Source organism: Rhinopithecus bieti, unplaced genomic scaffold, assembly GCF_001698545.2.
Source record: "Rhinopithecus bieti isolate Rb0 unplaced genomic scaffold, ASM169854v2 scaffold_6536, whole genome shotgun sequence".
NCBI lineage: Eukaryota > Metazoa > Chordata > Mammalia > Primates > Cercopithecidae > Rhinopithecus > Rhinopithecus bieti.
In genome coordinates, this window is record NW_016805524.1 from 2,246,236 (window position 1) to 2,259,198 (window position 12,963).

Sequence of the window (12,963 nt, forward strand, 5' to 3'; positions counted from 1 at the left end):
AAAAAAAAAAAAAAAAAATTTAATACAATAAAAAGAATAACTTTGATGGGAAAAGCGTAGCAGGAAGAAATAATGAAGTCAGGGCTTAGAAGAAATCTTCTAGTAGTCTCTGAAAATTTGATTTTATCATCTCTTTCTCTGATTTAAAAAGTGTTCCATCTGTAATAATGAGATTTCATAAGGTTTTGATCGTATGAAACTCTGAGATGAGCTTTCTACTGTTTAGTTTACTGAAGGATATTTTTGTAACAATATATTTTTATGGTTAATGGATGCAAAATATAGAAAAGTAAATATAGTTTGTGACCGCTGAGAAAACTGCCTTATTTAAAAATATTAAATAGTGTGTTTTAGTATAGTAATGCTGTACTTACAGGAGTATAAATATCGAAGGATTTAAGCTTATTTATATCTGGTACATAAAAATAGCATACTCGTTACTGAAATGCTCTGTCAAGATACCAGTATATGTCCGGTTAACATAATAGTATCTCTCTAAAGAGTCCTTTTCTTTTTCCTCCTCCCTTCCTCCCTTCTTTTTCCTCCTCCTGTATAATTTCAAGGCTCAACTGAACATTCAACAGAGGTAGTAATTACTTCATGAAAAGTACCCAAATAACATAAATTTAGGACCAGTTTAATTTAGATTCCAATTACATTGGTAAAGCCCTATTTCTGAGTGTTTTCTATCACTTCATATTATTGATTTTTTTCTTTTTAATATTGAGAAATGGTCAAAGCACAAATTCAATACAGAATTAAAGAATAGATGACAAATTAGCTAGAAAATAGGTGTTTCATTCTTGCAAGGATAAGAGTAAGAAGCTCTGAATTCTTTACCCTTTTTTCTTATATTTCCTTACTTTATGAGGAATAAAAATTTCCCATTCTCTTAATATATATAAATAGCATTTGTGTAAATATTGCAACACTTTTTAAAACTTTTCTTGCAAGTAACCTATAAACTCATTTGGAATTTTCTTTCAAATCACAGTTTCCTCTAATATACGTTTAGGCTGATCTTGTGAACACCTTTGTTGTTTTATTTTCTGTCTGAAATTGCTAGAGTTCCAGCTTAGATCAACGTTTCACCAGTGTTCCTTACCATAGGCTTTCAAGCCAGGCTGAAATTTTGTAGTGGCCCGATGCCAGCCACACATCCGTCCCCACCTGTTTTCTTGCTGTCCACTTGCATATCCTGCAGAATCCAATTCGGTTACAACATATGTGAAATACTTTCAGCTATGTCCAGCCATTTCCATCCCTTTTTTGAACCGAGGGCTTGCCGTTTAGCCCTATGTTGTCTTCATTTGGTTGGGTTGTAATAGTTTTGCCCTCCTGGAGAGAGGGTGAGCCCTCAGCGGACGAGGATTTTTCACTTTGCTTCCCCTGCATAGACAGTGCAGGCCACAGACCAGACACACAGACACAGGCTACTCTGCCCATCCCAGTGTCACTGTTCTATTCCCTCATGTGGGCTCACATAGGCCACTCATTCTCCATTACTGCTGTTAGTTACTGCTTTCTTCCTCTTAAATATTTATCAGTTGAATATTTTAAAGAATAAAACAGCATGTTTCGCATTTATAAATAATGTTTCAGGGTAATAATTATTTTTATCCAGGCTTTCCTCCAGTTGTTCCTCAAACACATGTTTTGTGAGATCTAAATCATCTCCCAATTTAAATCATAGGCCCTTACCCCAAATTATATCTGATCTATAAATTCCTAAAAATAAAATTCTGTACAGATTTGATCCTGATTCTACATAACCTTTGACAAAAGTCTAAAATTCTTTGCCTGAGCATGTTGCTAGAATTTAGAATACCCCGGCACGAAAACTTAACCAGTGTTGAGGAACCTGCCTGATTGAGTTATCTAAGTTAAGGTTTTTGTATCGCACAGAATGTTGATGGCTGAATTTAGATCCTCAGGAAGATGATCATACCCTGGTACCATAAACATCTCACAAGGCGTACTTATTGTCTTTAAAAGGCCTAGAATTTGGTTACTATCACGAACATCATTATTTTGTATCTATTTTGCCCAAAAATGCAGCATTAGTATCGATACCATAGAAAACAATAATTCATTACTATTGTGCTATCAGAATCTCATGTGCCAAATAGCCTGATGTTTTCTAGCGATCAGCGATAGGTGCAGGATTGCCTTTGTGATTGGCAGCTATTGTTTCCTCTCCCTCTCTCCCCACAACATTAACCTAAACTAAATTCATTCTTAAAAATAATAAAACAGTGGAATAATAGGACTTGGGATCCTGAGAGAATATGAGATGCCTTGAAACTTCTTGACTATAGCAAGATAAGGTTGTTATTTAAGACCAGTTTTTAGGAAACCCTTTCCCATATTACTTGACCCTGTCCGCCCATTGTATCCTCCTCCTCTACCCTGGAGGTCCAGTGAGGCAAAAGGGGAAAATTACTTTCTTTTTCCACACACCTCGATCTCACTTGCTCCCATGCTTCTGGGAGGAAGTGCTGGTGGTGGCTCTAGCCTCTCAGTCAGCCCCCATAGATGCAGTGAAAACCTGGTCTGAAATCGGATGGTGCTATTGAGGATCCAGACACAGTTCAAAAAGCTTACCTTCAAGTGGGGTAGCCTACTCTTTTGTGCACTGTGTGTCACGCTGTAGGAGGCAGGAGAATGGGGATATCCTCCTAGGAAGATGTATTCGAATCTCAGCGAAGCACACCTTTCAAGCTGTCTGTGTGTTCCCACTGCACATTCTGATAGACCCCCCTCCAGGGCGGTTGTCTTACGTTTACCATTGCATTTTGAGAATCACTGCTGCTACTGAAAGATGGGAGAATGTGACCCCTGATGGGAGAATGCGACCCCTGTGAATAGTTAAGTGAAGGAAAGGCTGCGGATCACTCAATCTGTGGTGTGTCAGCACATTGCTCCTGTACATGGACTGCCGCAACACTGAAGACAATCAAGAAATAAATGCAGTAGGACCACACAAATTATGACATCTTTTATATGGGCCTTGAGATTTAGTATTCATGAAACATAGGGATCCTTAGGTCTGAGGCACACTGGGGCCTCTATAACAAGGACTGTTAAGAGAGGTACACACCCTGTCCGCATCCAAGAAGACCCCACAGAGTGTGGTGTGGATGGTGGTGCTCAAGGAAAATCCAGCATAGCTCCCATAGCAAGATGGCCCTTGAAAATTAGATGAAGCAGCAGTTAGCAGTGCAAATCCTATTCCTGAAATGGTGGGTAGAAAAGTGAGCAGATCTTGAAAAGAAATCAACATCCTTACAGAGCGAACCGCCAACAAAATTAAAAAGTATGCCCCAGTGCACATTTATTTTACTGTGAGTCTATTTGGCAATGAAAAAGATTCCAGGAAAAGGGGATGGGGGCAGTCACATGCAATAACTGGCTAAACCAATCCTGTGGCTGGAGACCCTGAGGTATTTCCCGCCTCAGAAGGGACTGACTGAGGAATTGGGATGAGACGAAGCCTGCAGACAGAACAAATGTACAGCACCCCGCAGTGAGGAGCTTGGAAAGGCAGCAAAGCCAGAAACGAAGCAAGGACTGACAAATCTACTAATACTGAGTTATGAAGGCTACCAGACAAGTCATATCTCTATTTATAGGCAGTCACAATTTTTTCGATCTAAGGAGGTAAATCAGGAATATATTAGAGAGTTGATAAAGCAGATACAGTCTGCTTATGATAAGCTCTGCAAAGAAATTACTACGTATGGAACTCAAGAACTAATCAATACAGATATGCTAGTATTATGATACATTTGAAAACTTCTTTGTATTTTTAAAGAGTGTTTCACATATCATCCCATTTACTTTAGCTCGGTCCCTGATATATGGAAGACAGGTAAGTTTAAGCAGCTTGCTTGGAGTCATACTTCTCAGTGGCTGAGTTTGAGCTTGAACTGCACAGGTCATCTTCCCCTTCCATTGATAACATGCTCTGTGGAAGCTTTGTCGTGGGAATGGCAAGATTGGGAGGACCCACGTAATTCCTATTTGTTTTCTAGGTTCTCAGCCATAAATTAGGCTTTACAGATTTTCAACATACTGCATAAAATATTTTTGACAAAAAAATTATTAAGTTTCTGAAAGCAGGTTAATTCTGAGTGCTAAATTGATTTACAGTTTTCTATTTCTACGTTTAATTACAATGATAACATGCAGTATAAACCAGGATATAATTTATTCAGGTACACATAATTGTCACATTTTGTGTTGTTTTCTAGCAAGTTGTTGATATGTATATGTTATGCTTTAAACTTTTTTTGGTGTTCTTGAAATAACTGCTTTACACATACGTTGATAAGTGTGTATCTTTTTCTTCTGTGAGCTTTTTCACAAAACGTTCTCATTCTATGATAGAATGTCTTCTGGGGCCTTCCTGTCTTCATGAGCCTGAAATTTGCCTTGCACGTTTCCATCCAGGAGCACACATTACGTGCCTCTTTGCTAGATCAAAGGGCAGCCATTGAAATTCCCCAAGTCTCTGGTAGGGTGCTTCTAACTTCTTAGATGGAGAAGCATTGGGACCAAATCTTCCTGGCCACTTTAAATGGGAATGTAAGCAGAAGTGGAACAGTAAAAGAGTCCAGGCAGACATTGCAGAGTGTCCCATGGGGGCAGCCATAGCAGTTTATGACTCCTTGTTATTTCTTCAAATGTGTGCAAATCTGTCTCTGATTATGCTACTGAATTCTGAACAACAGACCTTCCTTTATCCTAGTTTGGGGAATCTCCTGAGTAGAAGCTAATTGTGCCATAGAATATAGCAGTTTCATAATCTAGAAAAAAATGCCTGTCAGGGACTGTCAGGAAACCTCAAAACTCATTTTCTGAGCAGCCTGAAAGGGGATCTGAGCCACAGGTTCTAGAGGTGAAAAGTTAATGTTCTGACTTCTGCTTCCAGCAGTGTCTCCCATTTAGGGGCAACAGGGATGTACTCTAACTCTTTTGTAGCTGCATCTGATCCCACTAGAGATTTTTAAAAATCATCACAATAAAAACATTTCTGTGTCACTCTGTCCTTGATATAGCACTGCCATTTAACTCACACTTATGTTTATTGCAGAGAAAGCAGCAGCTGCCAACATAGATGAAGTACAGAAGTCAGATGTATCCTCTACAGGGCAGGGTGTCATCGACAAGGATGCACTGGGGCCTATGATGCTTGAGGTAGCACATCTTCATTTTAGTACTGTATTTTAAAATCTTGTTGATCTTCACATTATTACATTTAATTTCAGGTGAATATAATTTAAGGAGAATCCACACTAGTACTAGTACTAGTACTATGTACCTCTTGAGCTTGCTGATACGGCTCTGTGTCTCTACGTATGTTTTGGCTCCTGCTGCCAGTAAATGTGTGTTTGAAATTAGCATAGAATTAAATAAACTAGATTACAGTAGACATTGACAAGTTGTAATTGCCAGTTGAGCATTTATTTGGGAAACTATTCACAAGTCCTACTAAATTCTGTGTTGTATTTTAGCTTGAAATGTTCTCAAAATTCTTAAATTTTGTGTATGCCATGTACGAATGCCTATACGTACATGTTAAAATATGAGGACCAAGGAGGAGCTTTATGCTTCCTACTTATGCTATTTCAAACTAGCTTATTTATCTCATAAGGAAGAAAAGTAACATAATAGGCAAAAGGAACTTTGAAGAGAAGCATAAGGTTGGTCTTAACTACCTGTTCTTTATTAAGGAAGCTTTATGACCAGCTAATGTCTAGAATTTGTAAAGTACAGTTTTTCTATTTTATTTACTAGTACTAAAAGCCAAGTGCTTTGCTGTACCTTTTCCAAAATTAAAATTCAAGATGTAGGTTATGGTAAGATGAGAAAAAAAAAATGTCAGTGAATATACAACAAGAAACAGAGGAACCCTGAGACATAAATTATGTCAGTTCTCAGGATAATTTGCTCGGCTCATGATATGATGAGGTTGAAAAGACTGCATGGCCAGAAGCTTTGCAGCACTGCCAGTGTAGAATCAGCTAGCTTGCTGCAGCAGCCAACAATTCTGATTTTAAAATAAAGATAACCAATAGTCCCCTTACCTCTTTTTTTCAGTTGATGTTTAAAGGGATTTTATTTTAGAAAATCTAATTCTGTGAAAATCTACCATAAAATTGGGGCAGAGCAGAAGGGGCACACAATAAAGACTTCAAGATCGTCTGACCCAGTCTTTCTATTTAGAAATGACAAACTTCATTTCCTGGGGCTGAACCTGCTGGCCAAAAGGCTTTAAATGTCCCAGTGTTGGCCCTTGCTTATCTCCTCTTGAATCACTGGCTTGAAAACATTCAGCCTCACCTTCCAGGAGAAAAGCAAAACACACTTAACCCAATTTTCTATAGTCAACAAGGCAGTGGAAGGCCAGAGAGTGCTACTTCTCTCTGGGTTCTTAGAAGCAGATTATGAAAACTGTAACTAGGTGGACCATTTAGAATTAAATGAAAGAAAGTGGATAATTTCCTTTGGAAAATGTTTGAATTATAAATTAAAAGTGATTTGAAAATTATGTTAACTAAATTATTACAGTTGGGGAATTTCCCTATACCTGTGTTTATTCATCGTATCTTGGGGTAGGGGAACATTAGAGTGGAAACTCCTGGGAAGACTTTTGAGACTTCTAAATAGAAATGCTGGGAGTAACCAGAGCTGGGACTCAAGCCTTTTGAGTTCATCAGTTGTAGAAATCAGATTGCTAGATTTCAGTAGACCTGATGTCATAAAATCAAACCAACATTTTTGTCGTTCAAAATAGTCTTCTGAGAATTTAGTACATTGATCAAGAACCTGTGTAGCAGGACTTGAGTGTTAAATGTGTTAGAGAGGTTATTCTTAAATCTGGTGACTTGCGGTTTGAATTTAAATTTTTATCCCTGTTTACGTGCAGTCACTTAAACAGAGAGAACATGTTCTCATGGAGCTGTTCCTAGGCATAGATGCACACTCATGCTTACATCATAGCATAGTGGTTGCTAGGCAGCACAACCAAATGTCAGCTTTTTTCATCAGAGCATATCATAGTGAGCCTTAAAAAAAACACAGCTTTATGAGATGAAACAATTTCATCTTCCAGTTTTATTATGCCTCAAGTCAGTCTTTTTACTGTGGTATAAGCAGTAGGAAGCAACATGTACTTTTAAAAATGAACCATAGGTAATATGATTATGAAAATCCCTCTCAAAGGGTATATCCAAATCAATGAGCTGAAGAGGGACACTGGGCATATAACTTATCACCTAACCTCCTGAGTGTACACACTTGCACACAGTTCTCAAGGTTAGTACCATGTATCATGAAAGGCTGTTTATTTACATGTAGTCTTGCTTTGTCCTGCATGTGGTTCATACCATTGAGAAAACCTGATAGAATGTTTTAAGAAAAACTTAAAAACCAAATGGGTGAACCTTTCTTTAGTGCCTTATGGTCAGTTCTAATTTGAGAGAGCACTTAGTTTTGTGATTAAAATAGAATTAAAGATGAAATATATTCAAAGATAGCTCATAAAATAGAAGCCTGTTTAATAGTAACTTAAGGAAAAAACAAACTAGGGAAAAAGTAAACACTTTAGGCCCCATCCACCAAATTCATTATTGTATGTGTATATACATATGACATTCATCTTAAAAATAGTAATAAACATGCTGGGTATAGTGGCTCATGCCTATAATCCCAGCACTTTGGGATTACGGAGTGGTGGGAGGATCACTTGAGGCCGAGAGTTTGAGACCAGCCTGGGCAACACAGTGAGTTCCTTTCTCTACAGAAAATTTAAAAAGCCTGGTGCACTGACTCATGCCTGTAATTTCACCCCTTTATGAGGCTGAGACAAGGAGGATCACTTGGACCCAGGAGTTCAAGACCAACTTGGGCAACATGGGGAGACTCCATCATTACAAAAATTAAAAAATTAGTCAAGTGTGATGGTACGTGCCTGTGGTTCCAGCTACTTGGTAGGCTGAGATGGGAGGATCCCTTGGGCCCAGGAGGTGAAGGCTCCGGTGAGCCATGATCATGCCACTGCACCCCAGCCTAGGCAACAGAGTGAGACCCTGTCTCAAAAAATAAAAAATATCTGGGTGTGGTGGTACATACCTGTGAGCCTAGCTACTCAGGAGGCTGAGGTGGGAGGATAGCTTTAGCCCAGGAGTTCAAGGCTGCAGTGAGCTATGATCGTGCCACTGCACACCAGGCTGGGCGCAGAGCAAGACCTTATCTTCAAAAAAGATAAAATTGTAATAAACATGTATCATAAAGAAACTGAGCAGCCTAAACTGACTAGACCCCATGGTCCTGGTGCCAGGTATGATGAATCAACGTAAAGCTTTCAGTCCTTATCACTCACCTGACCCATAAAAACAGAGCTTTGATAAGCAAGGATCAAAAAAAGAAAAATGGGGTAATGTAACCAGGAGAAACTCACTAAACCCCCTACATTTCCATCACCAAAGTGAACATGATGGGAAATGGATTAGGGGTGAATGAATATTAGAGTAGAGGACTGTCCTGAATGGTCATCAAAGCATGAGCTTTGGAATCGGATCCTCCTGGATTCACATTCAAGCTCTACTACCACTGACTAGTTCTGAGACGTTAACCTCTTTGAGCCTCAGTTTCCTCCTCTATAAATTGGGAAAGATAAAACATTCCTTTCAGGAGGTACGTGTAAGGCACAGTGAACATGTCCACATCCACTATTATTATCTCAGCTTCCTGAAATGATCCTAGATTTTTTTTATCTCCTTCCCTCACCTCCATTGGGATGACAACAAAAAGTGAAGCTGTGAACTCATTACCGGAAGTTTGCTACTGTTATTTAGGTAATTTAGGAACCTGCTTCTTAATCTAGAGAACAAGTAACATAGAATAATTTGGCATAATTAGTGCCCTTCTAAGGGCAGGGCAATGCTGAGGTCCCCATGAAGGTGAGTTTGCCACATCAGAGACACTTCTGAGACCCTTTCCCATATATACCAAGTAATAAAGGATTGATGTTTCTTTAAAGGTCTGAAATTATCTGTGATGTTTTCCATATAATCCGTGACAGCTAGGTGGTAAAAGTTGGGAAGGTTTTCCTGGTAATTATCCTTAAACTGGGGAAAAAAATTTTAATGACTCCTTTCTCTCATTGTATAACATGAAAAACTGTAGATAAAAATTACCGTGCATTAGGTTGGTGACATAAAAGTTGTTCTTGGCCCGGTGGAGTATGTCAATCTCATTTTGAAAATACAGATGAATGCCTGTACACTTTTACTTCACAGTCATTATCTCCTGATAAATTAATGGAGTTAGTGTTGGTCATTTAGTTTGTGACAAGAAACCCTAATCTAGGCTCTCTCTCCCACTTAGTAAGATGGAATAATTTCTATTTCACCAAGAGAAAATGTGTTAATTGTTCCTGAAAACTGGGAGAGAGCTGAGAAAGATCTCTTTTCTATCCATGTGTGAATTGTGTTTCCCTTAAAGGGATCATTCCCTTCTTAACAATTGCTGTGATGTTATGTTGCATCCTAACAGTTTGTACTTTGTCCCCTAGGCCCTTGATGGGTTCTTCTTTGTAGTGAACCTGGAAGGCAACGTTGTGTTTGTGTCAGAGAATGTGACACAGTATCTAAGGTATAACCAAGAAGAGCTGATGAACAAAAGTGTATATAGCATCTTGCATGTTGGGGACCACACGGAGTTTGTCAAAAACCTGCTGCCAAAGTCTATAGGTAAATGACTGTCTGCTGGGTCTCCCTCCCTACCTCCCCTCACCTCCACCTGCCCCCACCTCATACACACACACATTGTCTTGGTTGAAGTGGATCAAATAAAACTATGTTATATCAGATGGGGATGAGAGTGACTGGGTAGTTTTTTACAGATGCTTGTGTGTTTAAGCTTAAAAGTCATGGAAAAGGGGGCATCTTCAGATACTGATCTCAAATGAGTGATCATTTTTGATCCTATATTTAAAGTACATGAAAATCATTGCTTCTTAGCCAGAAGGCCAAGAAGTGATGATGATGATGATGATGATTTTGCTTGGCAGTAATTATCTCATGATAAATGAACAGAAATTGATTCAGATTCATGAAAATGATTCAGATGGAAAGTACTTATATGGCAACTATTTTCAATAAGATTGTTGTGGTTTTTTAATTTTTTATTTTTGTGGGTACATAGTAGGTGTATATATTTATGGGATACATGAGGTGTTTTGATACAGACATGCAGTGTGAAATAATCACATCATGGAGATGGCGTATCCATCCCCTCGAGCATCTATCCTTTGTGCTATAGTGTAGAGATTGTTTTTTAAGGTGACACATTGCCTCACCCTGTTCCATTCTAGCCAACTTCGTTTTGTTCATTTTCTCCATGACCATCCGAAAAGTCAAAGGTCATGAGAAGTTTGAGATTCAACGTATTTTGAGTCCTGCACATGAAGCATATTATAGGTGTATACACATTCTAGAAATAAAATGTTAAGGAACAAGTGGCAGATGGAAAGGTTCAGATGCTACAGCCCAAGCCCTGAATGGGCTCTTCCGTCTCGCAGACTCTCCGGTGGGCCCTGTAGGTGTGATCACCAGATGCTGCTCCCTTAGCCCACTCTCCCTGTCTCGAATTTCCTGACTTCATCTTATTTTGGAGATGTCGTCCGAGTATACGTGATGATTAAGGACACACTGTGCAGTGGGTGATTCACAGCGTGGGCCCACCTTAGCTGCTGCTCTAGAGTACTGCTGTTCCCACTCACTAAGTGATTCTTTTTTTAATATTCTCAAACTGATGATGCTAAGAACATCTTCACGGATTGAAAGAAATGAAAAATAAGGTCAAATCCTGAGTTGGCAAGTATTTCTGTTCTTAAGATTGTTTATACTAGCTGGTCTTACTGTTATAATAAGTAGGAAAAGGTCCTTTTCAAATTTCATTCGGGCTAGCTTTTCCTTTATGTGATAATTCTTTGTTCAAAGTGACTACAACAGTAATGCAAAATGTGTGAATACTTGTGTAGGATTCCTTTATTATATTCTCTAGTAAATTAAGAAAATGGGATTTCTTATTTCAAGTAACTAATATTTTCACATCTCTTCAGTAGTTCTATGACTTCCTTAAAAGACCTCTACTTATTAATTCACTATTATTAATTCACTTGTCTAAAGAGCTTTTTGCCTTACTTTATATTGTATCCTTTTAACTTTCAACTTACTAATCTGACTTAATAGGAACTCTTTTTCTCTTCAGTTGATTACTCTGTGTAGTATTTATTTTGTAAATAAGCTTTTTTAAATGCTGATAATGGCTGGGCTCAGTGGCTTACCCCTGTAATCCCAGCACTTTGGGAGGCTGAGACTGGTGGATCACTTGAGGTCAGGAGTTCGAGACCAGCCTGGCCAACATGCCAAAACCCCGCCTCCACTAAAAATGCAAAACATTAGCTGGGCGTGGTGGCTCGTGCCTGTAATCCCAGCTTCTCCAGAGGCTGAGGCATGAGAATCCCTTGAGCCCAGGAGGTGGAGATTGCAGTGAGCCAAGATCATACCACTGCACTCCAGCCTTGGTGACAGAGACTCTGTTTCAAAAAAGTAATAATAATAAAATAAAATGCTGATGCTGAAATAAACTTTCCAAATGTCTGCAAAGATATACAAAGCTAGTTATGGGTTTTTCTGTAATTTTAAGATAATTTCTTACAGCTAACTTTTTCCTTTCTAGAGTTTGTTTCCTTTCTCATTCTACAGCCCAGTGGCCATGGTCTCTTTGGGTTCACTGGGCCATTCATGGGCCATTGGGTTCGCTATAACACCTACGTGTCCTTCTCCATTTTCTCTAGCTGGTTACTGGAGAATATATTAGTTTTCTTATGACTCACCCTTTTTTTGATCCCCTGTTCTATTGTACTGTCCCCAGTGTTTTTAGATAAAGCGTAAGGAATGATATAGAAAAGAACACCAAAATGAGAATTAGGATTGGTTCTGATTCCAACTTTTCTAGTAGTTGAACATGTCTTTGGGTATCAGATTTTTTATGTGTCAAATGAGGAAGTTAACCTGGTAAAATCCATAAACACCCTTTAATTCTCAAAATCGGTCATTGTTTTATTTCTTTCATTGTTATCTCTAATGCATTTCAAAAATAATTTATGTCTTTCCTCTCTTTCATTGTCTCTTTCTTAAATACATACTTTTTTTAGTTTTAATATTCAAATAGATGTCTGAAGTAGTTAACTTGAAAATAAATGACATTAGCACTGTATTTTCAAGGATTCTTCAGTCTTATTGAAGAAATATATGTGAAACAATTTAAAAAGACTACAACTGAACAACTCAGGAAAAACAAAGTTATAAACCATATACTAAAATTTCTGTAAAATTTGAGAAAAGAAGAATCTGCCCTAGGAGGCAGTATGGGGGAGTAGATAGTAAAGTATTGATTGTAGAGGACCTCAGCCTTAGAGCATGAGTACCTATGGAGAGAGAAACTGAGGCAACCTGATGTGTTAGATAGAGTGGCAGCGGGAGCAAGGACATCCATGCGACCCTGGTATGGTGGAGCATGGGGAGGCTTGTGCAGGGGAATGTGGAAGATCCTGTTAGATGGATGCAGTGGAGCTGGTTAGTGAGAATCTGTGTTAATGGACTTCATCCTTCAGACTACATCAATTCTAAATCCTCTGAAAGAATTTAATGTGCACTGCATTTGGTGCCACTCACAGAGTTTTGAGCAGGGGTAACTTATCTAAAATTGGAATGCAAGTAGATTGAACTCAATTTCCAAGAAATCAGTTAGGAAGATGCAAAAGTAGAAAACTATAGTATTCTAGTAACAATCCAGGACTGGACTTGAAGGGAAGGAGTCAGGGTAAAGAAGTAGTGTAGAAAATGTTTTGAAAATCCCAAGATTCCACATGTATCCCAGAACTTGAAG

At 38.6% G+C, this 12,963-nt stretch overlaps 1 protein-coding gene across 6 annotated transcripts in view; it reads left to right on the forward strand.

Annotated features, from left to right (window-relative positions):
- NCOA2 (nuclear receptor coactivator 2) overlaps positions 1 to 12,963 on the forward strand; it is a 306,070-nt gene that overhangs the window by 234,413 nt on the left and 58,694 nt on the right. For all 6 annotated transcript variants that reach the window (XM_017872742.1, XM_017872737.1, XM_017872739.1 and 3 more), the window contains 2 exons: positions 5,096 to 5,199; positions 9,581 to 9,758. In XM_017872742.1, coding sequence (XP_017728231.1) covers positions 5,096 to 5,199; positions 9,581 to 9,758 — 282 coding nt within the window. The remainder of the gene's footprint in view (positions 1 to 5,095; positions 5,200 to 9,580; positions 9,759 to 12,963) is intronic.